Source organism: Muscardinus avellanarius (assembly GCF_963383645.1).
Source record: "Muscardinus avellanarius genome assembly, chromosome: 1".
Lineage (NCBI taxonomy): Eukaryota > Metazoa > Chordata > Mammalia > Rodentia > Gliridae > Muscardinus > Muscardinus avellanarius.
Window position 1 is genome coordinate 197171344 of NC_137786.1, and position 25562 is coordinate 197196905.

At 37.3% G+C, this 25562-nt stretch overlaps 1 protein-coding gene across 1 annotated transcript in view; it reads left to right on the plus strand.

Moving 5' to 3' along the window:
• Positions 1 to 349: 349 nt before the first annotated feature.
• The window catches only part of ANO5 (anoctamin 5), a gene marked incomplete at both ends in the record, with an annotated part of 80025 nt that continues 54812 nt past the window's right edge, over positions 350 to 25562 (plus strand). Inside the window, 5 exons of the mRNA XM_080690447.1 lie at positions 350 to 753; positions 9690 to 9835; positions 9963 to 10721; positions 17930 to 17973; positions 22259 to 22303. Of these exons, the coding sequence (XP_080546573.1) occupies positions 350 to 753; positions 9690 to 9835; positions 9963 to 10721; positions 17930 to 17973; positions 22259 to 22303 (1398 nt within the window). The remainder of the gene's footprint in view (positions 754 to 9689; positions 9836 to 9962; positions 10722 to 17929; positions 17974 to 22258; positions 22304 to 25562) is intronic.

The following is a 25562-nucleotide window of genomic DNA, read 5'->3' on the forward strand; positions in this document are numbered from 1 at the left end:
ACGACCAGCACCGTGCTTCAGGGATGGAGAAAAAGATCCCAAAGCCCGTGTGCTCACTAGAAGCCGGCACCCACAGGGGCGCACTGTGTCTTGCAAAGACCAGGCCTGCACAACAGGAAATTGACTGCGTTTCTCAGCAGACGACTGCCCAGAGCAGCTGCAGAGACCTCTGTGGGCTAAGATTTGGTGGTCCACCCCTGAGAGGGTCAGGATTGAACCTGCAGAGGCATAGGAAAGGCCCATAATGCCCAGGGCACAGTACTGGCACAGGGTCACAGAGGATTGCTCCGAGATTACAATGTACACCTTCCATCGTTAAGGTAGAAAGGTGCAGGCTCAGAGCCAGAAGATGCAGGCCCAGAGCCGGAAGGCACAGAGCACAGGGCCGGAAGGTGTAGGCCCAGGGCCGGAAGGCGCAGAGTGTGGGGCTGGAAGGCACAGAGAGCTCAGAGCTGGATCAGAAAATGCAGAGCCAAGGCCTGAAAGCCCAGAAAGTGCAAAGCCTATGCCCAGAAAGCAAAGAGCTAAAGGTCTGAAAGCACAGAACACATGGCTAAAGATTGTAGAATCCAGGCCTCTGCTCTCAGAGCTCAGGGCCAGAGAGCATGGAGCTCAGGGCCAGAGATTTCAGAGCCCCAGGCGGAAAAACACAGAGTGCAGAGCCCATGGCCAGAGAGTGCTGTGCTTAGGCCTGAAAAGCACAGCCCAAAATGGAAAAAGCAGAACTCTGTGCTTACAGAGAACTCATTTACAGTGACACCAATTCCCCCGACACTTGAGCACAAAGCGGTAAGACACCAGAGAGGAGCACAAATACTCATAAGTGGGTCCAAAAGCTGACAATAGGTTACAGAACAAATGAGAGATATTGGAACATATTCCAGAATCTATTACAGTGAACAGTCATTATACGGACCCTATATATGTAAATTAGCAGTACTGTGCTTTTCATACTGTCACTATTTTTGTTTGTTTGTTTAGTTGGTGGTGGATCACAATTACTGACCTACAAGAAATACAAGAAGGAGAATTCTGAATCCTGGTCTTCAATATGATGAAAGGCCTCACAGTAAGTGTACTGTGAAAATGAAAGGGGAAATTGAGACATTAGGAAAGAATCAGAAAGAGGCCTGGAATGAAATGAAATGAAGAGAGCAACTCAAAAAAAAGTCTGGAAGTTTTAGATTAAATGGAAAACAGAATATCGCTGTTAGAAGACAGTTCATTCGCCGGGCGTGGTGGCACACGCTTGTAATCCCCGCGCTTGGGAGGCAGAGACAGGAGGATCGCACAGGTTTGAAGCCAGCTGTGCGCGCTGGCTTAGGAGAGCCAGTTTCCAAATAAAAATGTAAAAATAGGTCTGGGAGTGTATCCCAGAGGTAAAAGGGCTTCCAGGAACCCCAGTACCACAAAAAAAAAAAAAAAAAAAGAAGACAGTTCATTCAAAACTGAAAGCACAGTCTATAATATACAGAGCACATTATAACAACAGAACCTAAACATCCAATATCTGTGGGACAATATGAAACATCCTAACTTATGGATAAAAGGCATTGAAAAGGGATAAAGGCACAGACCAAGGGTATGTGAATACCTTCTGAAAAATAATTTCAGAGAATTTTCCAAACATGGAAAGAGACTCGGACATTTACGTCCAACAGATATATAGAACACCATTAAGACAAAATTAAAGAAAGACCTCCCCAGCTGGTCCTGGAGGTGCACGCTTATAATCCCAGCATTCGGGAGGCTGAGCACAGAGGATCACAGTTCGCAGACAGTCTAAGCTACTTAGTGAGGCCGTTTGCAACTCAGTGAGACCCAGTTTCAGAATAAAGAATAAAAAAATGATGCCAGGGGTGTAGTTCAGGGGTAGAATGTCCCTGGATTCATCTCCAGTACAGCAAAAAAAAAAAAAGAAAGAAAGAAAGAAAGAAAGAAAGAAAGACCTCCACACACCATGTAATAATTAAAATAACCAACATAGAGGTTAAGGAAAGAATCTTAAAAGCAGTGAGAACAAAAGAATGGGTGACGTTCAGGAGCAAAACAATAAAAATCACTCCAGAATTTACAATCCAAGTCATGAATGCCAGGAGAGACTGGCATGATATAATCCAGACCATGGAAGAAAACAACTTCCAATCAAAGCTACTATGTCCAGCAAGGTTATCATCCAAAGTTAATGGAGAAATAAAAGAAATAAAATAAAATAAAAAGACAGACACATCTTTTCAGATCACAATGGTAAAGATTGTGATTTGAAGACCAAAGAAACTAATTAAATACATGGAGATTGAATGATACACTATTGAGTGAGGAGTGGGTAAGATCAGAAATAAGGAAAGAAATAAAGAAATTCCTGGAATTAAATGAAAAGACAGACACAACATACCAAAATCTATGAGAAACTTTGAAGGCAGTGTTCAGAGGAAAGCTTATAGCATTGAGTGCCCACATAAGAACAGAGACTCACCAAATAAAGAACCTAATGACACATCTCAAGAACCTAGAAAAAACAACAACAGTCTAATCCCAAAGCCAGCAGATGGCAGAAAATAATTAAAATCAGAATAGAAATAAATGAAATAGAGAATCATAAAAAACAAAAAGCTGGTTCTGTGAAAAGATTAATAAGATTGACAAACCCTTGGCCAACCTAACCAAAAGAAAAAGAGAATCAACTCAAATAATTAAAATCAGAAAAGAAAAAGGGGACATTACCACATACAGTGGGGAAATTTAAAGAATTATCAGACATTATTTTGAAATTTTATACTACAATAAACTGGAAAACATGGAAGAAATCGGTAGATTTCTAAGCACATATAACCTACCTAAATTGAACCAAGAGGACATAGCAAGCCTAAACCAACCAATAGCAAGCAAAGAAGTAGAAATAGCAACAAAAATCCTGCCATCAAAGAAAAGCCCAGACCAAGAGGGGTTTTCAGCTGAATTCTATAAAAATTTCAGAGAAGAACTAATTCTAATACTTTACAACTTGTTCCAGGAAATTGAAAGAGATGAGATTCTTCCATACTTCTTCAATAAAGCCAGTATCACATTAGTACTGAAACCAAAAAGATATAATATAAAAAATAAAAGATATAGATATATAAAGATATCTCAAGAAAAGAAAATTATAGACCAATATCTCTGGTGAACATAAATGCAAAAATTCTAAACACTAGCCATATGCATTCAAAAACATATCAAGAGAACTGTACACCATGACCAAGTTAATTTCATCCCAGAAAGCAAGGCTGGTTCAACATAGGTAAATCAATACACATACACCACATAAATAAAACTGACAACAAAAAACACTTGATCATAAATCATATATCAATAGATGATGAAAAAGCATTTGACAAAATCCAACAACCATTCATATTAAACATTGCAGAAAATTGGAATAGAAGGAAAATATCTCAACATCACTAAATCAACATACAATACACCCAAAGCCAACATCATATTGAATGGGGAAAAACTGCAAGAATTCCCTCTAAAATTAGGAACACGATAACGATGCCCACTATAACCACTTCTTTTCAATATGGTCCTCGAGTCTCTTGCCATAGCAATAAGACAAAAGAAGAATATCAAAGGAATTCAAATATGAAAAAAGAAATTGAAATAATCCTTGTTTGCAGAATAAATGATCCTATATGTAGAAGACCCAAATAACTCAATCAAAAGACTACTGGATGGGACTCCAGATAATGGAGGGGAAATATCAGCAAACTTTGAATGGAAAGATAGGAGAGGAGGAAGGCTGATATTGATTAATTAGGGTCTACATCTGAACATGTGTAAAATTATGAATAAGACATGGTTAACCTGGACAATCATTGGTGGGAGGGGGGAAGGGAAAACGGGGGCGGGGGGAGAGGGAACCAAATATAGTTTAAATGTGTACTATTTATGTTCAATAAAAAATTGTTAAAAGAAAAAAAAAGTAAAAAAAAAAAGACTACTGGAGCTGATTAGCCAATTCAGCAAAGTTGCAGGATACAAAATCAACCTAAAGAAATCACTTGCTTTCCTATATGCTAACAATAAAGCCATGAAGAAAAAAATAAAACAATTCCATTCACAATAGCCTCAAATCCAAAAAATTACCTAGGAATAAACCTAACCAAAGATGTAAAAGGCCTCTACAATGAAAACTACAAAACATTCAAGAAATTGAAGAATACCTTGGAAGATAGAAAGATCTCACTTGCTCATGGATAGGCATAATAAATATCATCAAAATGGCCATTCTGCCAAAAGTGATCTACAGATTCAATGCAATTCCTATCAAAATACCAGAGACTTTCTTCAGGGACTTAGAAAATTAGTCATCAATTTCATATGGAGAAAGAAAAGACCCAGAATAGCCAAAGCAATTCTCAGCAATAAAAACCATGCAGGAGGCAGCACAATCCCTGACTTCAAATTATACTACAGAGCAATAGTAGTTAAAACAGCATGGTATTGGCACAGCAACAGACACACAAAACAATGGAACAGAATGATACATAAAAAAACCCACACATTTATAGTCAATTGGTCTTTGACAAAGGGGCCAAATTCATACACTGGAGAAAAGAGAGACTTTTCAACAATTGGTGCTGGGAGAACTGGCTATTCATTTGTAGAAAGATTGAACTAAATCCTTTCCTTTCACTGTGCACCAAAATCAATTCATATGGATCAAAGACCTGGAAATTAGACCAGAGACTGTGAAGCTATTAAAGGAGGGCATAGGTTCAACACTCCAACATATAGACACAGTAACTCCCTCAATAAGACCTCCAATGCACAGGAAATTAAAACAAGAATTAACAAGTGAGATGGCATCAAACTAAAAAGTTTCTGTTCATCAAAGGAAACCAACAGGAATCTAAAGAGAAAGCCTATATAATGAGAGATCTTTACCAGCTACCACTTTAATAGAGGGCTAATACCAGAATATACAAAGAGCTCAAAATACATTTCACTAGCAAAACAAATAATCCAATTAAGAAATGGGCAACTGAATTGATCACAAAAGAAGAGATACAAATGACTAATAGATATATGAAAAAATGTTCAACATCATTATCCATCAGAGACATGCAAATCAAAACTACACTGAGATTCCATATAACCCAAATCAGAGTGGCAAGCATAAACAAGTCAAACAAAAACAAATGCTGGTGAGGAGGTAGGGAAATAGCAACTCTTCTACACCGTTGGTGGAAGTGCAAACTAGTTCCACCACAAGAGAGATCAGTGTGGAGATTCCTTAGAAAACTGGGAATGGATCCACTGTATGATCCAGCTATACCACTCCTAGGTATCTTTCCAAAGGGGTTGAAATCAAAAGAACTACAGTAACATATACATACCCATGTTTATAGCAGCATAATTCGCAATAACCAAAATATAGAACCAACTAGGTCTCCATCAACAGATGAATGGATTGCAAAATTATGGGGAATACACACAATGGAATTCTACTCAGCAATAAAGAACAAAATCATGTCATTTGCAAGAAGATAGAAAGACCTGGAGAATATTATGTTAAGTGAGATTAGCAAAGCATAGAAAGAAAAAGGACCTATGTTTTCTCTAATATGTTCAAGCTAGGGAGTATTGGGGATACCAGAGGGGCTCTAGACAATAAAGAGACAACCTCAGCAAAGCCAGAAAGGAGGGGTAGGGGAGGAAGAAGCTGAGGTTAATTAATTAAAAAGCTACATTCAGATATGTGTATACATGTGAATATAACATTGTTAACCTGGATACTCAGTCCAGGGAAAAGAAAGGAAAAGAGGGAAGGGGGGGCACCAAGTACTGTGTGAACATATTTCATTGTCAACATGATCCACATTATGATGTGAGACTATAGTGCACCAACAAAATAAAATATATATTTATTGGTGCAATGTAATTAATTATATATCATGGTGATGTTGAAACAAATACAAACATACATGCACGCACACATCACTTGATGTATTTCCCTTCATACTAACCCTAACCTACCTCTTCTTCCCTCCCCATACATGTTGGTGAGGTTGGTAGTGAAACCTGTATGCACATAGCCTTAACCAAACTGCTCCCTTCCTCAATCCTCATTTTTCCACTTATCAGCTCCCAACTTCTTTAGTTATCCTGCTGTTTTCTCACCTCATTTAACTGAAATCATTTTCCACATATGATCCTTTACTTTCTGAGACTGGCTGAGCTCACTCAACAAAATGGATGCTCTGCATTTAATCACAATGTGAATCTTAGAAGTTATTTAACCTCCTTTTCAGCCTCAGTTACCGAAATGATTTTAAAGGAAATACAATAATACATCTATTTTGTGTGGATTTCCCCTAGTCTCAGAGCCAGACAAGAAGTTTATGTAGAGAAAGGTGATTTTGAGAAATGGTCCTCAAGAAGAGAAGTGTGGGGTTGAGATAATTAAACATGAAAAGAAAGAAAGGTAACCAAAGATTGTTGTTAGACTGTTACCAACTTTAGGAAAATCGGGGTCAGTTCCTGTGAGGACACCCAGCTAGTATGAAACCTGCCATCCTTCTGTCTTCGCCTCACAGGTTCTGGGATTATAGGCATGCACCACATGCCTGGCTCATGATCTCTCAATTAATTAAACAAGAAGATGCAACCATACTAAAAGACACTTATTTCTCCAGAAACATAGTGACACTAAAGCTGAGACAGGTGTTAGTTCACTTCTCTCTGTTCTTTGCTGCATTGCTTTCTTCCTTCACGAAAAAGTCAAAAGGCTGGTGCTGCCAGGCGGTGGCCACTCTTGTAATCCCCGCACTTGGGAGGCGGAGACAGGATGATCGCACAGGTTCAAAGCCAGCCATGCTGGCTTAAGAGACCCTGTTTCCAAATAAAATATAAAATATAGGTCTGGGAGTGTAGCCCAGAGGTAGAAGGGTTTCCAGGAACCCCAGTACCACCACCACCACCAAAAAAAAAAAAAAAAAAAAAAAAAAAAGGCTGGTGCTCAGATAGTGAGGTAAATACCTGGGTTAATTTCTCAGAGTCTGCTGATTCCAGTGGTTTCATTAGGTAAGTTTTATAGTTTTGGAGAAATATAAAATTAATTTTATGAATCCTGTTTGACAATTTGAGAGCCATGGACCACTTCAAGTGTATAATATGATTACTCTCCCAGATGGTTAAAAGCAAGTCAGATATTTGTTTTGGAGAATTCAGCTACTGGACTCAGGCAATGGAAACTCAATAGTAGACTGCCTGCCTTCCATTCATCCTTCCTTCTTTCCTTCCTTCCTTCCTTCTTTCCCATCTACCTACCTACTTACTTCTTAAACTGGGGATTAAAACTAGGAGCATTCTACTTCCGTGTTACACCTCCAGCCCTTTTTAATTTTGAATTTTGAAACAGGATCTCCTTAAGTTGCTGAGGCTGGCTTTGAGCCTAAAATCCTCCTATTTCAGCCTTCCAAGTACTGGGATTATAGGCATGTGGCATTGTGCCTCTTTTATGTCATTTCTCTAATAAATATTTATTGAGGAAGGAAGGAAGAAGACCTTTGGGTCCCAATGCAACACTTAACTTTGTATTCAATTATATTAAAAGAACATGTTTTCAGCCAGGTGTGGTGGTACACTCTTGTAATCCCAGTATTTGGGAGGCTGAGACAGGATGATTGCAGGTTTGAGGCCATCCTCAGCTACTTAGTGAATCCCTCCACAACTGAGACCCTGTTTCAAAATAAAGGATAAAAAATAGGCTGGGCTGGGGGTGTTGCTCAGAGGTAAAATGGGCAAGGTCTAATTATATAGAAAATGGTCAAATCTTAAAATCATACTAAATAAGCAACAAAAAATATTTCAGTGATTTAAATTAAGAGAATATTTCTCAAGATCTAAAGAGTGTGGGTAAGATAGTGGCTTTAACAAATGATCATAACTTATTTTGAACTTTTTGTTGACAAAGTTTAAAGAAGTTGATAAATATAAGCAAATTTAGCTTCAAAATATTTCATTTAATTTGGAACAAAAGATTACAACTGATTTTCAACATTTATTAACAAAGTTTATAGGAAGTTGATAGATATAAGCAAATTCAGCTTCAAAATATTACAATTAATTTGGAACAAAATCAACATATTCTTTTTATGCATATCACTTCAAATATGTGCAGAATCAATAAATATAAAATCGAATTTTACAAATAATTTTCTTTATAATGATTTGACCTATACAAAGAAAAAATTCTACCGATCTGTTTAACTTAATATCGGCAACATCGACACCTGTATGCAAAAAACCTGGCACAAAGGAAGAAAAACATTTAGCATTCACATTCTCAAGATATTATTAGAATCAAGCAGTGCTTAATATTCAAGTCTTAAAAAAACTTCTATCATATTTAGCCATGTATCCTAATTACATATTGCAATATGTATTCACCTTTCCACACATAAAGTATATCAAGCAGGGAATGTGTTTATTGTCTTGAATCAATTGGCCAGAACTGGTATATTCCCAGAAGTTTAAGTAGGGAAGAGACAGGTGGAAGAAAAAATTCCAATTTCACAGTGAGCTATGACTTTGACCAAAACATCTCTCTCTAGGACTGTTTCCTCTTTTGTAAAATGTGATTCACAGTTCTAACATGTCAGTAGAATAGGAACAAACACACACACACAAAAATATATATAGTAGCAGGGGAATAAAGAAAGGCATTTTCTTTGGTTACCTCTTCCTGATCCTCAAATCACCGGAGCCTGGCTCCACCCTGACCACTCCCTTGGCACTGTGAAGGAAGGCTCTCAGCTCAGGGTCTACCTCGCCTCAATCCATCATCCCTCATCCATTTCCCCGTCATTGGGCAGCAAGTCTTAACCTCCTAATTATTGGGGAGCTGGCAGTTGATAAGGTCCCCCAAAACCAGAACCAATTTAGAGGGGTGAGGGTTGAGATTCCCCACTCTATTTCAGATTACAGTTCTCCAGGCAGCAAAGGAATTCTCTGAGGCAGAGCAGCGCTCCAGGTAATATGGGCTAATGGTAACAGTAGCTAAATCTAGAGCATACTCCCTGCCAAGTACTCTACGCTGTGCCCTTCACAGCCCTAGGACATGGATACTATTATCCTCATCTACAAATGTGGAAAATGAGTCTTATAGAAACTTGCCCCATTCTGTTTAACTTTTTTATTTCTTGTGTGTGTTGTACTAGAGATGGAACCCAAGGGAATTTTACCTCTCATCTACACTTCCCCCCTATTTTATTATTTATTTATTTATTTATTTATTTATTTATTATTTTGGTGGTACTGGGGGTAAAACCCAGGGGCTTTCCTATCTCCGGGTTATACTCTAAGGCCTATTTTATACTTTATTTGGAAACAGGGTTTCACTAAGTTGTTGAGAGCCTCACTAAGTAGCTGAGGCTGGCTTTGAACCTGTGAGATTCTCCTGTCTCAGCCTCCCAAGCGTTGGGATTACAAGCCACCATGCCCGGCTTATTTATTTAGTTAATAAATAATTTATTTAGTTAGTGATTGTTTTAAGTGTTTCATTGAGTTGTTGAGGGCCTCGCTAAGGGGCTGAGACAGGCCTAGAACCTGCGATCCTCCTGCCTCGGCCTCCCCACCTGCCAGCCCCAAGTACTGAGGTTACAGACATGCTCCACCTTGCCCAGCTGCTGTCCATCCTTTAGGGAAGAGAAGGCGGACTTGAACTCTAGTAACAACGCGTGCAAGACTTTCCAGAGTCAACGCTGCACACTCGCTGTTCAGCGTCCAGGGAGCCGCAACTCGGGCGGGAAACAAGTTACAGGTTACAGTCCCCACGTGCCACAGGCAGGTGCGAGAGCGCCGGGCAAGCTGGAACCTTGGAGCCCCTGGACCTGCGCGGCCTTAAAGGGGCTAGGGGAGCCCCTTTAAGGAAGAAGGACTTTCTCTCATCCGACAAAAACTAACTCCCGAACTAGAGAGGCTTCCCCCCGGAGGTGCCGGCCAGGCAGGTGGAGGCCGGCCGGCCGAGGCGACACCTGGCCCCCGCGCGAGGCTCGGCAGAGGAGAGTGCGGGGAGGAGGGCGGCAGCTTGGGAGGGCCGCGCGCCGCGGCCACCCCCCAGGCCGGGGTGGGCTGGGACCTGCGGAGACTGTTGGGGATGGAGGCGGCGGAGGCGGGCGCCGCGGAGGGCGGCGGGCCGGGGGCGGCGGGCCTCGGGAGCTCGGCCGGCTGGCGCGGCGCGGCGGGGCCTGGCCTCGAACCCGCGGACGGCGCGGCGGCGGCGGCCGAGGGCGGGGCGGCCGAGGGCGGGGCGCTGGCGGCGGGCGGGCGGAGGGCGGCGCGGCGCGGCGGGGGCTCCCGGGGGCCCGGCCGCTACTGGGAGGTGTACGGCGAGGGCGCCCGGGAGCGCTACCGCGAGCGCTCGGTGGAGCACCGGCCCCGGACGGCCGAGCGGGCCGGCAAGGCCGGGCTGCCCTGGAAGTGCCCGCTGGAGAGGAAGCCCAACCTGATCCTCAGGGTGGACTCGGAGGACGACGTGGAGGACGGCGGCCGGGTGAAGATCCGCGCCTCCGAGTGGACGCGCGGGCTCCCCGAGCGCCAGCCCACGCTGCGCTTCAGCCTGCACCCCCGCTCGGCCTCCCGCCGCTGGTCGCAGCGCTCCGTGGGCGGCAGTGTCATCAACGAGCTGGCGAAGATGGGCGACCCCGACCTGCTGGAGGTGGTGAAGGAGCAAGGTGGGAGCCCGCCCGCGGGGAAGCCGGGCGGGAGGCCGCGCGCGGGCTAGGGGCGGGCGCTGCCCCCCACGCCGCAGACCTGCGCCCTGGGTGCCCGAGCTCTGCACTGGCCTGGGCTCGCTCCCCCGAGCCGCCGATTAATTCTGGGACGCGAGGTGCACGCTGCGTGTGTGGACCTGGGTGCAAGGTCTCCCAGCACATTTGCCTCTGCGGAGTATTAGCTTAAATGCGAGGTAGCAATCCCCGGTGTGGGGAGCTGGCCCTTCCCTGAGTCGTTTTCTGCCTATTACTCACCACATTTGGAGATGCTTGTTAATTATGGGAGGGGCAGGCCTTAAAGTCAATCAGCTTGAGATTTTTATGCCTTGGTCCAAGCTGCGGTTGTTTTAATAAGAGAGCTTTAATTGAAGCCTTATTTCTGTAGAGTAAGACTTGCCCATTCTTTGCTCAGCTCTTTACAGAGAGCTGTATTCTGTGGATCTATTTTAGTAAATGTATTTTCTAAGAATGCACAAGCTTCCTGCTGCTGTCTCCAAGATCTCAATTCCTTCAGTGATATTATGTTCATGTCCTGTTTATTGTTAGATCTAAACCTGGAAGCAGATTTTTAAAGTGGTAAAACATTCAAGCATAGTCTTACTGTTTATTTTAAAAATGAACCAAGAAATAGTGTATTCTTACACTCTTCTCCTTTTAAGACAGCTTTAGTGAGATCAACATACCATATTATGTGCCCATTTAAAGTGCAGTGGTTTTTAGTATAATTACACAGTAGGGTTTGTGTGTGTGTGTGTGTGTGTGTGTGTGTGTGTGTGTGTGTGTGTGTGTGTGGTACTGGGGTTCCTCGAAGACCTTCTACCTCTGGGCTACACTCCCAGACCTATTTTATATTTTTATTTGGTAATAGGATCTCTTAAGCCAGCACTGCTGGCTTCGAACCTGCCCTATCCTCCTGTCTCTGCCTCCCAAGTGTGGGGATTACAAGCGTGCGCCACCTCGGCCAGCTAGTATAATTACATAGTAACACTTCTGTGACCTCAAATATAAGCCACCTTAAACCCTCATCCTCATCTTCCCCATTCCCCACACCTAGTTCCAGGCAGCCACAACTCTGTAGATTTATTTCAGACCCCTCATATACATAAAATTATACAGCATGTTGTCTCTTGCAACTGGCTTCTATGTCTTGGCATGTTTTTGAAGTTCATCCATGTATCAGCACATTGCTCCTTTTAACTGCTAAGTATTATTCCATTGTGGAGATATACCATATCTAATAAAGTCGTGGCTGTTTGGATTATTATACTCTTTTGTTATGATGAATAATGCTGTTATGAATATGCATATATAAGGTTTTGTATGAACATATATATTTTATTTGGGGATTTCATACCCAGGAGGAGGATTGCTAGATCAGTAGCAGCTCCATGTTGAACATATTTTCTAAATGTCTGTTCCATTTTACATTCTCACCAGTAATAGTAAGAGTTCCAGTTTGTCTACATCATGACACTTTTTTTGTATGCTTTTATTACAACCATCCTACTGGTTATGAACTGGTATTTTGATGTGATTTTGATTTGTGTTTCCCTAGTGATTAATGTGTCAATATTTTATGTGCTTATTCATCATGTATATGTGTTTTTGATGATATATCTATTCAAATCTTTAGCCTATTAAAATTGAGGTACATATCTTTTCATTATTGATTTGTAGTTCCTTGTATATAAGTACAAAGTCTGACTCAAGTCCCCTAATGATATATATGATTTGCAAATAATCTCTGCTATTCAGTGGGTTATTTTTCTTTGTGCTAGATGGTATCACTTTTACCTCATGCCTCCTTTTAAAAAATAAAAAAATAAGCTGAGTATTGTGTACATGCATGTAATCCCAGTACTTGGGAGGCTGAGACAGGAGAATAGCAGATTTGTGGCCAATGTGCAGTAATTTATTGAGATTGTGTTTCAAAAATTTTTTTTGAAAGAGGAAAAAGGACTTGGCCATAGCTCAGAGATAGAGTGCCTCCAAGTTCAAGCCCTAATACAAATAATTTAATAAATAAGTAAATAAATAAATACAGTCAGGAGTTTTGAGGATAGAAGAAAATAAAGCTACTGAAAAATTTAAGCTTTGACTGATAAGCCCTGACAAATGATATAATACATGAACATATTAGGAAAAATTTTTGATGGTACAAAAAAAGTCACCTGTCATAAATGTAAGATTGAAAGCCCTTCCCTATTTTCATTTGATGACCTTTGCTTAGAATTATTTCCTGTTATAATTTTAGTAATCCAGCGGCCTCAATATTTAAAACATTCAGTGCTTTCTTAAAATTGGTCTAGGATTAAACTATGAGAGTTTCAAAATTTTATGTCTTTGCTGAAGAAAGATTGAGAGGAAAATGGTATAAGTTGAAATATGCTCTGGCTAATGAAAGAAAAACTACTTCAAAGTAGCATTACGATGATTAACCATTGCCTTCTTTCAGTTGATTGAAGTTAAGGTGTGATTTCGCCTCAAGATGAGGCTTACTAGATCCTATACTTAATATCACATCAGCATGTAGTCGTATGCAGCATTAAGTCCGTCCTAAGAAAGTTTTGGACATTTTTCCAAAGTTATTTCAGGTCCCCCCTCCTGTTTTTATTTGTTTTGTTTTTGGTACCACCTCTGTAATTTATCTTTGCTCCTCATCTGATTTGGATGTAGGTGGGGAATAAAAGATGCTGTTGACAAATACTATAAATTTGATGTTTGAGTCTGGTGACTGCCTCCTGCCCAAATATCTGGGCCCAGATTTGCTCATAGATTCAGAATCAAACTGCAGAGAGGTGTGGCACTGTGACAGCAAGACCCAAGGGACAGGATGGACAAGGACACTCCAAGGCCTCTTAATTTTCTAGATGTGAAATGAAAATGTCAGTCACTTAGCTTATTGTATTGCTTTGTGTTCACTAGTTTAACCTCTGTTATTATTATGGTTTTATGACAGTGATCTGTTTTATAATATCAACAATCTAAGGGATTTTTTGAAACCCCATTTTTTTCCTGGAGTTAACACACAATTATAACTTTTTCTTTTATAATTAGCTGCCCAAAGAAAAGCTAAACATTTTTAGAATCCACAGCACCAAGGAGTTATTTTCATTTCTGCAAAAAGTTTTTATTGGTAAATTATAGTCATACATCTTAATGGGGTCCAAGCTGGTAGAGGCATACATGCCAACATAATTTATCCCCCATATAAGCTTCAATCTTATATTTTGTGTTTTGCCTAAATCATCTTTGGAGATTAAATACAAGAGAATTAAAACATGATTTATGTGTGATAAGATTTAAGAGATACAGTTAACATCTTGCCTTTTATACATAATTAAGGAGATAATTTGGGGATTTGTTATATTTCTGAATCTGTTTTCTTTGAAATTAAACACATACATAATCAGAGATGTCTAATTGCCTATTTTCCCATTATATATTAATTTATAGTGAAATTCAAATGACAAAGTAATAGAGCACTTAAATAGTTATGTACAATAAAAACACTACTAATAAAATGTCATTGTTGCTGTAAGTATACTAAAATGACTGGTTGACATTGGAAGGAAGTTGTGATTTGTGGTGTTCGTGCTTTAGTTGATTAATGAACAGTCAGTATTGGAAAGGATAGTGTAAAGGTTGAATATAAAGTTGCTTGCATCTCTACATATTCATTCATTATTAGGTTTAATAAAGCCACTTGTTTTTAGTAATGTCATTATTCGATTGTGTGTGCAGTTGTGACTTTAGGGATACATGCTGAGAAATACATTGTTAGGCTATTTCATCATGTGGAAACCTCATAGAGTATATTTAAACAAAGCTAGATGGTTCAGCCTTCTCCATGCCTGTGCTATATTATAATCTTGTGGGAACATTGTCCTATGTATGATTTGTTGTTGACAGAAACATTATGTTGGCACGGGGACTGTATTTTATTTTATGCTGCTGGTAAGAGTGTAAACGGAGAAGACCATTTGGTAACTGCAAGGGCTATTTTGGGGCTATGGATTCACTGAAGAGTATATTCTTAGTAATGTGCCTTCAGTGAAAACTCAAAGCTCAGTCTTTGGGATACCTTTACTTTTAGCACAAATTTAATGATTATCCAAAGTGATTGGTATCAAACCTTCATATCTCTGTTTTCTAGCCCACAGTAAAGTATAATCATTTCTACTCTTTTTAAAGGAAGTTGAAGAAATAGCAAGAAGCGGACTTAAGGTTGCTAATTTTAAATACTGCCTCCTCAGATGGGCCTTTACAGGATTTTGGGTGCTTACGCATAGTTAGAACATCTTTATACTCCATGAGTGAGTGTGAAAGTCAAGTTTGTCTGAATTTATGGCATGTGTGAACATGTGATAGTGCGTTTCTGCGTTAATGAGCAGCATGTGTGAGAGGGAGAAGCAGTTCATCCTCTTGAATCATTTAGCTTTTCAGAGAAGGATACAGCTGATTTAAGTGAGCTCCTGAGGAATTTTCAGACAAGGTTTGGAGGGAGAATATCTAAACTGACATATTCTGAAGTATAATGACAGCATTAGAAGTGAACAGTTGCTCACTCTAAAGACAGAAATCAATGAGTTTAAAGGTTCAAAATTTGAGAGAAGGACCAGTAGTGTTGAGAGGAAATCCAGAGGGGTTATTTTGTCAGTTTTCTAAATGCCCAAGTAAAAATTTTACAGATAGGATTTTGAAAGTGTTTTATCAATTAGTTTTTTTTATGTTTAACAGAACAAAAATAATTAGAGAAAGGAGGGATTAGTGCTTCAGTCTTTCCACTTTTCATAAAAAACAGAATTATTAATTTTCGTATGGCTTGCACCTGTGCTTGGAACTATATTTTGTTTGATGAATTGATCCTTAGTATAGTAGTGACTTTTTGTCTTTAAGAAAATAAACACTTATAGAATTTTATTTTTCCTTATTTATTATAAATTACTTCAGTTTGCTATAATGAAATATCTAAGGCTAAGTCCTTTATAAGGAAAAGATGTTTATTAATCTCTTAGCTTGGGAGGTTGCAAGACCAAGAACAAATAGGGCCATCTATTTATCCTGCAGACCTTCTGGCTACATTACAATATGGTGGATGGCATCATGGCATTAGTGGGTAGAGAGGGATATATAATATAAGAAGACAGGAAGTAAAAAAGACACAGGCAAGGTTTCATCTTTTAATACAAACTTACTCTCATAGAAACTAACTGGGGACCCTCAAAAACTGTATCAGCCTTTTCTAAGAGAGACACTCTTAGTAGCCTGATTTTCTCCTACAACCCCTCCTCCCACACGCAATGGTTCTGTCAACATTACCACACTAAGGACCAAGATTTCAGTACTTGAATCTCTGAAACACACTCAAACCATATCCAGTCCATATCACAAGGATGTTAGTCTCCATTTTATGTACAAATTCAATTAGAGATAGTTTGGATATTGTGAATTTCTGAGCTATGTGTCAAGGTAATATTTGTGGGGGAAAAAAACCACCTTTCATGATGATTTTGTATGATGTTTATTTTCAGAGCATTTTATTTATGTTATTTTATGTGATAAATTCTATACTCAAAATATTAAGAAGTGATATAGCTACAGTTGGTGAGTTTTGATGCGTCATTTATAATTATTAGCATTTTTAGAGAACACCCTACAACCAAAATTCTGAATACAAAAATTATTTCAACTTTATTTTGAAACTCTAAAACTTAGCCCAAATGATTTACAATGGCTTTTTAATTTAATAAGAAACAGAACATATTCTAATAGCAATACCAACAAGAATAATGTCCATTGACCTCCTATGTGGCAAGAACATGCATGACATCATTTAATGTTCACATAAACCTTATGATGTGGATATGACATTTATGTGATAGTCAAGAGCTTTGAGTACTCATGCAAGAGAGACTATGAAATATATTGTTTAGTTTGCTAAAGAATGTTGATATACCTGATACAAGTAGTCCTCTCCTTATTTGTGGAGAGTACATTACAGGACCCTCAGTGGATGCATGAAACCACAGATAGTACTAAATCTTATATATACTATATAGTGTATAGTATACATATATAGCATATGTATATGTTTTCCTATGATATGCCTTGATGAAGTTTAATTTATAAATTAGGCATAGTAAGAGATTAACAACAGTAATGAAATAGAATAAATATTACATTATAGTAAAAATCATGTGAATGTGGTCTGTCTCTTTCTCTCAAACTATCTTACTACAATACTCTACTCACCCTTATGATTCTTCCTGATGAGTAGTGATTTGGATAATCTGTGAAAAGGAATCGGACAGGTGTAAGTTACCATTAATTTTATTTAACAAATGTTTAATACTGTTTCATTAATTTAATTGTGTTTCTTGGATTGTGAAAATGCTATACAAATGACAGATTTGTATTTTCTGTATTTTCTGAATATATACTGATTCTTAAAAATTTAGTTATTGTAGATGGCCTTTAAGTTGTATTAACATTGTATGTCGTTCACATTGTGATATTCTCTCCAAAAAGTTTTGTATAAGAAGATGACTTGATAAGTGTTTCTCAGTCTTTTTCCAAGTTGGAATCAGTAGAGAATAAAAATTAGAATTCTGTATGTAACAATTCTTAGTGTTAGATACTTATTTAAACATATATTCAGTCCAAATGAATGAACACATAGTCATGAATTTATCTGTGTATCAGAAAAATAGCTAGGCCTACTTAGAAAATGGTAGTGCTCTGGTATGGCTTTCATTGTACCACCCTGCTTCAGTTCTACGAAACAAGTAGATAGGTTGTTAAATCTCACAGGGTGAGAACTAGAAGACATCAATGGACAACCCTGTGGATGATTTTATCTCTGTGGTTTTGGCTTTGGACTGATAAGTGCATTGATCAGAGTTGAGTGTAGGATATTACATAATTCTTAATGAATAAAGTTAACTCAGTATTTGGTACTTTCCTCTAGCTTATGAACAGTTCTTAGTGAGACATTTTTGGATTTTGTTTTGAACAATATTATCCCCAGGAAAATGTTGCACATTTTCTCCCAGTAATTTTACTTCAAATTTTGTTTGTTAAGTTCCTATTTTCTCCATATTAGGCTTTTAAGCATAGTCAATTAATAGGCCAGTGTAACATGTTTTTCTGTTTCTTATTTCATCTAGGAAAAAATGCCAATAAAGATTTGGGCTGTATCCATACAAGTGAGGTAAGTTAAATATATATGAAATAGTTTTCTTGTGAGTAAGAAACAAAATAACCAAACAAGATTAGCAGTGTACTTTTTATGATTAGTCAAGTCTTGTATTTCAGTATTTTCTCATGTTACATTCCATCTTGTCCTCTAACTTATTTATTTTCTAGTAAGTAAAGCAAATTCCATGTTTCATGTAGATTTAATATTAGATAGTTCTAGATGTTATAAGGGAATAAATATAAGTTTGAATTTGTTTTGAGTTTCCTTGTGAAGTGAACTCAGACATGCTGGGGTTTGATATCCAAGACAATAAGGTTCAGCCAAACACTTTTAAAAGCCCAGTGCAGGCTTGTATGTGACAGCTTTTCATGTTAGAGTTATTAGTATGCTGTGTGATTTTATCAATGACTATGCCGAGTTCAAGTGACCCAACCTGAATTAAATTAACACATTAAACAAAACAATAAATAATCAAATTTAATTCAGTTGGCCCTTTGTATCTGAGGGTTCCATATTTATGCACTGAATGAATCAAGAATCAAAAATATTCAGAAATATTGTACTAGATAGTATACATAATCTGAAGGTGCTTTAGAGTATATGGAAGACTGGATTAGGTTATCTGCAAATACGGTGTCATTTTGTGAAGGGATTTATTCCACACACAAACTTTTAGAAATAATAAATGAATTAAATAAGGTTATATGATTCAAAATCAACATATAAATCTCAGTGGCATTTCTATACATAGACAATTACCAAAATGAAAAAATAAATTAATAAAAATACTATTTGTCATAGCATGAAGGAAAAAATCCTGAAAACCTTAACTAAGAATTCAAAAGGTTATGCACCGGGTGTGGTGGTGCACGCTTGTAATCCCTGCACTTGGGAGGTGGAGATAGGAGAATCACGCAGGTTCGAAGCCAGCCTTGCTAGCTTAAGAGACCCTGTTTCCAAATAAAAATATAAAAAATAAGTGTCTGGGGAGTGTAGCCCGAAGGTAGAAGGGCTTCCAGGAACCCCAGTACCACCAAAAAAAAAAAAAAAAGAAAAAGAAAAAGAAAAGGAAAAAAATGCAAAAGGTTTTACATTGAAAACTGTAAAAAGATTATTATTTTAAATCTCACTATGATGTATAATTACAATGCACTAATAAAAGTATTTTAGAAGAAAAAAGAAATTGAAGAATATGCAAATAATAGAAAGATACCATGTAGATATAAATGAGAATAATTAATATCGTCAACCTGTCCATACAACCCACAATGATATACACATTTAACAAAATCCCTTTGAAATTCTCATTCTTCAAAAAAGTAGAAAAAAATCCCAAAATTCATATATAAACACACACAAAAACTGAATAGCTAAAGCAATGCTGAAAAAGAAAAGCAAAATTATAGACATCAGTCTTTCTAACTTAAAATTATATTAAAGGCTATAATGATCATGGTATAGAGATACTGGAATAAAATTAGAAACAGACCTATGGAACAGAATAGAGAGCCCAGATATAAACACAAACATATGGTCATATAAGTTTCAACAGGGATGCCAAGAGCACACAGTAGGAAATGTATATTCTCTTCAGTTAGTAATAGGAAAACTGGATTTCCCTGCAAATGAATGAATTAGTCTCACGTCACATGTATGTATCAACTCAAAATGAATAGAAGGCCAAAATGTGAGGTCTGGAAACTCCAAACATAGAGGAAAAACTCTTGAACATTGTCCTTGGTGGTGATTTTTTGGAAATCACAACAAAAGCTCAGGTCACAAAAATAAAAATAAGTGAATGGTGTCACACCCAACTAAAAAGGTTCTGTACAACAAAGGAATTCATAAGATAAAAAGGCAATCCATGCACTTGAAAAAATAATTACAAACCACATATCTGAAAAGGGAGTCAATATCCTGTATTGATGTTCTTATAGCTCAATATCAGAAAAAGAAATAATGCAATTAAAAATTTAAAAAGTGAGCAAAGAAACCAAACAGACATTTTTCAGAGAAGACATAAAAATGGCTGAGAAGCACTTGAAAATGTGATCAACTTCAGTAATCATCAGGGAAGTGCAATTTTAAATCATTGTGAGCTATGACTTCATATCAGAAGAATGGCTATTATAAAACCTGTAAGAGATAACAAATGTCAGTGAGGATGTGGAGAGAGGGGCCATAGTACAGTGTTGAATGGAAATGTAGATTAGTAAAGTCTTTATGAAAAGCTGTATGGAAAGTGCTGAACAAATTAAAAATATAACTACTTTATGACCCCAGCAACATCCCTTCTGATCATATCTATAAAAAATATAAAATCACCACCTTGTAAATATTTCTGCATTATCATGATCAATGTAGCATTAATTGTGAGGCCAAAAATAAACAACATAAATGTCCACTGACAGATGAATACAAAAGAAAAAGTAGTATATGTCCACAGTGAAATATAGTTAATCCTTTAAAATGGAGGAGATCCTGCCTCTTACTCTGTCATGGCTGGACCTGGAGAACATTGTGATAAATGAAATAGGCCAAATATAGAAATAAATATCTTGTATGATTTCATTTATATGTGAACTATATCTCAGTTACACAGAGCTAGAAAATAAAATCATCATTACTACGGAAAAAGTGGGGGAAGTGGAAATGGGGAGATATAGGTGAAAAATAGAAAATATCAGATAAGTATGATGAACAAAAATACAGTTACTAAGATGTATCTTATTAAATATAAATATGTATTTATTCATGATTTTTAATAATAATGTATTTATTTAAGATTTTTGCTACTTAAATATAACTACGTTGCCACTGGTTATGTGGGAGATAAGAATCGGTAGCTATGTGAGATGATGGATATATTAATTTGTTCCCTTATACTAACCATTTTGCCGTGTGTATATCTTATAACATCATATTGCATATCTTAAATATACGCAGTGAAGTTTATTCAAAATCAAAAGATTCCTACAAGGAAGTTTTGATTGTTTTTCTGAGTCTCAATCCCTAAACCATTGCTGCTTATGTTCTGAATATTCAGGCTGGCTACTCAGTGTCCATGAGAATTTATAGATCCTCTAAATAATGCCACACTTTTCTTTTTAACCAGGGAAAGCTTGTGTCATTCATCCATTTATTTATTTCATTTCATTTTGTACCATTTTGCTAAGCTCTTTAATGGTTGGAGTCATCAAAGGGAGTTACCTGAGACATGAAAGCCACACAGCCACAACTGAGGGGAATGTAAAATATGGATTTTTCCTTTTGCCAAGTTGTAAGGCCAATAGGAAATGAGATAATGACATACTCGGAACAAAATAGAAGAAACCCATGTTATTTTATTGTACATTTTGCAAAATGAAGATGTAACCACAATTTTTGTTTGGGAATCAAAGCAAAATTATTTTTTTATGAAGTGAGAAATTGCAAATTTACTAGCCTGTTTGCTTTTGTGACATTTATTATATGGTTTCCTTTATAACTCTTTTATAAGGAAAACAACTTTCTGTAGGATATTTTTTAAATGGTACTAGAAAGTAAAAAATACATATAAATTTATTATTTGCACAATTTTTTGAGAGGCTGTTATTTCAGAAATGACCAAAATTTTCCTTAGCTTCTTTTTTCATCTGATGTATATATATTAGCTAGTTACTTTATTCACTATCCACAAGAGGACTGAATCATATATAAGTTAAATAGGATTTCAGCATTTATTTACTCAGAAGCTCTGTCTCCCACAACTCTCCCCACATTATTCAATATTACGTTAATATAATAGATGATATTCAGCTTTCCTTATCACTGATATTGGATCATATAGTATGAAAATTAGCATGTATTCAAGATTATCTCTGTCCTAGTTAAGAGCAGAAAGAGATAACCATTTTTTCATGCCACATTCTGTTACTAAACTTTATCGCATTCTCATAAATATCTTTTCAGGATACCCCCACAATTTTTTAAAAATATGTCTATAGCACTTTTAATTTGCCTTTTTCAAAACTGATTGGCTCAGCATCACTTAGTCATAATGAGTTGCTGGTTGTGATTTTCCAAGAACAAGGTAAGTGAGCTCTCAGTCTGGATAAATGTTCAATTTTGTTTGTAGCTACTTCTCCATGACTCTGTACTATAACCTCTCCCTAGACTACTGAGCAGTGAGCGGGTGTGCTCGCAGGAGTATGTACATTCTGTGGGGTGCCAGCCATTGTAGAAATTTAAGTGCTCCACATGCTTGATTTACACTCTTATTGACAGCATGATTTCTTCCCTGCTGTACTATCAACAGAGCCTGAGCAGCACAGAAACCATCTCTCTCATCAGAGAAGAAATGGTAAGCAGCAACCTGTTCTTTTTTTGTACTAATATACATGGGGCATGTTTTTCTAGTCAACAGTAGCAATATTGTCTTTCTCAATTCAGTTATTTTTCAGGATCTCATCCACATTATTTGATAATTTATTACTTTTGAGAAAATACTTCATGTAGGGAAAAATAACATCAGATATTCTGAAAATGATTTATTAAGTATAGCACTTGCATTTTTCTAATTTCTAGTTTAAAATGAAAAAAAAGTCTAAAGGGTTAATTACATGGTCAAAATTATCAGTGTGTTTAAGGGATAGGACTTAAAGTAGAGCTGAACTTTCTGAGACCTAGTTCAGTATTATTTCTCTGTTACCTCACTTATCTATAAAGAGATGCATAAGGATAAATCTGAAGAGTTCAATGTATTTTAAAATGAAATGTGGAGCCAGGCATGGTGGTGCACACTTGTAATCCAAATACTTGGTACTTATTGAGGACTTCTGCAACTTAGTGAGACTCTGTTTCAAAATAAAGAATTAAAAATAGGGCTGAGGATGTAGATTGGAGGTAGAATGGCCCTGGGTTCAATCCCTAGAAGTGCAAAAAAAAAAAAAAAAAAAAGTTAAATGTGAAAATTTTGAATATCAATTAAGAGGTTAGTAAAGAGACTTAAACTTATTCAGTTTTTGCTTAAAAAATAAGAAATGATGTTTTAAGAGGTGAGGCAAGCCGGGCGTGGTGGCGCACGCTTGTAATCCCCGCGCTTGGGAGGCGGAGACAGGAGGATCGCGCAGGTTCGAAGCCAGCCGTGCTGGCGTAAAAGACCCTGTTTCAAAAATATAAAATAGGTCTGGGAGTGTAGCCCGGAGGAAGGAGGGCTTCCAGGAACCCCAGTACCACCAAAAAAAAAAAAAAAAAAAAAAGAGGTGAGGCAAGAGAGTTGACTGTTCCAGTATAGAGGATGGCTTGTTTTCACTAGGGTACTAATCTTTAGTACTTTGAATGAGGATTATTTTACTGATTGAATTAAATAAGTGAAATATTTTGGTTTCTTTTCTTCTTTTTTTGATTATGTAAAGCATTGATATGATTCCAAACTTTAAAAGCATAGATCAAATAAGGTTTAGAAATAGTGATGCTTAGTCAGGCGTGGTGGCACACGCTTGTAATCCCCACGCTTGGGAGGCAGAGACAGGAGGATAGCACAGGTTCAAAGCCAGCCTCGGCTACTTAGTGAGGCTCTCAGTAACTTAGTGAGACCCTGTTTCCAAATAAAGTATAAAATAGGTCTGGGAGTATGGCTTGGGGGTAGAAAAGCCCCTGGGTTCCACCCTCAGTACCACACAAAAAAAAAAAGAAATAGTTATGCTTAATAATTTTGGTACTTCTATTTATTTATTTATTTATTTATTTATTTATTTATTTATTTATTTATTTTACACTACCAGGGATGAAACCCAGGGGCATAGTACCTCTGAGATACACACTAAGCCCTATTTTTTTTAGTTCTTTTATTTTTGAAACAGGGTCTCACTGAGTTGTGAAGGGCCTCATGTAAGTAGCCGAGGCTGTCCATGAACCACGATCCTCCAGCCTCTGCCTCCTGAATGCTGGGATTACAAGCATGTGCCCCCATGCCAGGCTTTGATGTTTCTTTTTAAAAAAATTATGGAAAATATTATACCAGAAGAATACATTGATAGGATATGTTCTAAATCATTAGAAGGGGCAAGTACATGTGAACGATGTACTAAGATGTAATCTAAGGCTTCATTGGCTTTTTTATATCCTGTGAAACTAGGGAATAAAGCATTCTCAGAGAAAAAATTCTTCCTGTTTTGCTCTCTTCTAATCCTTCTATAATAATCATTTTAATGTGGTTTATTATTTCAGTGCTGTTACAAATATTGGTATTATCAATACTTCTGAGAATTAGTGTTAAGCTTCTTATACCAGTGTATCTCCCTATATAGGATTTCTCTAACAATCAATAAAGGCACGTGCAACCCCGATATATATTGCTAAATTTCCCTGTCTGCATTTTTTTAATCAAAATGCTTACATTTTTACTTTAGTTTTATGAGGAAGAGGAAAGGACAGTAAATATAAAAAAATTATAAAAAAGTTTTTAAGTCAAACTTAAGCTTTACACTATTCTTTTTTATTGATGCACTGTATTCATACATCTTGATGGGGTACAAGATGGTAGAGGCATACATACACTCAGTCATATCTGTATTTCTAACAAAAGTATGAAAGTTCCTATTTGCCCATGCCCCAGGCAACCTTGTGCTGCCATGCTTTTAGATCTTTGCCTGTCTGATAGTGAGATCATGCCTATTGAGAGCTATTTTGATTAGCTCAGAACCTTAGTTGAAATTTGCATTTCTATCAACATGAAATATTACTTTTTATATTGTATGTTTATTTTACCATATCACACATATTTATTTATGTTCCATTTTCCTGTCAAGAAGTGAGGTTTTTCTTATCTCTTGTCTATTTTGATTGGGTGGGTACAGGGGATTCAACCCAGGGGGATTAAACCTGAGACATATCTGCAGCCACCCCCCCTTTTTTATAAATTTGAAACAAGCTCTCACAAAATTGCTGAGGCTTCCCTGGAACCTGCAATCCTCTTGTCTTAACCTCCCAAGTACTGGATTACCGGTGTGAACTACCATGCCTGGCTCTTTTCTTAATTATTGTTATCCCCATGCCTGTGATAAAAGTTGCAAATACTTAATGTAATATATTCTAATAATTAAAATTTAAATTCTGAGTGACTTAAATGACTTTAGTATTTCATTCTTTACATGAACATTATTTTTATTAAATAGTTGTTAACATTAAATAATGTTTCATTTTTGAAATAACATTTATTTTGATATAGTTTTAGATTTAGTTTTATTATGAATACAGTAGATAGACTACCTTGCAATCCAAAGTTTTCTTGTTAGTTTCACCTTATGTTAGTATGGTGAATTTGTCACAACTAATGAATCCATATCATATATTATTACCTAAAGTTCATAATTTATTCCATTTTTAACTTTTCTCCTAATGTCATATGTTTTCTATTTTTAAAAGAATTTTATTTGTGCAATATGATTACATTTTGTAAAATGAGCACTAAAGCCATAAAATAGAGAAATACCGAAGAATGCAGACAGTTGTACCAAAGAGAACCAGTCACAGTGTACATACCACATGTGTTTGAAAAGAATAATTTGGGAGGTACTTAGAGTTTAATGAGGGAATGATGGGACTTGTAAAGCACATTA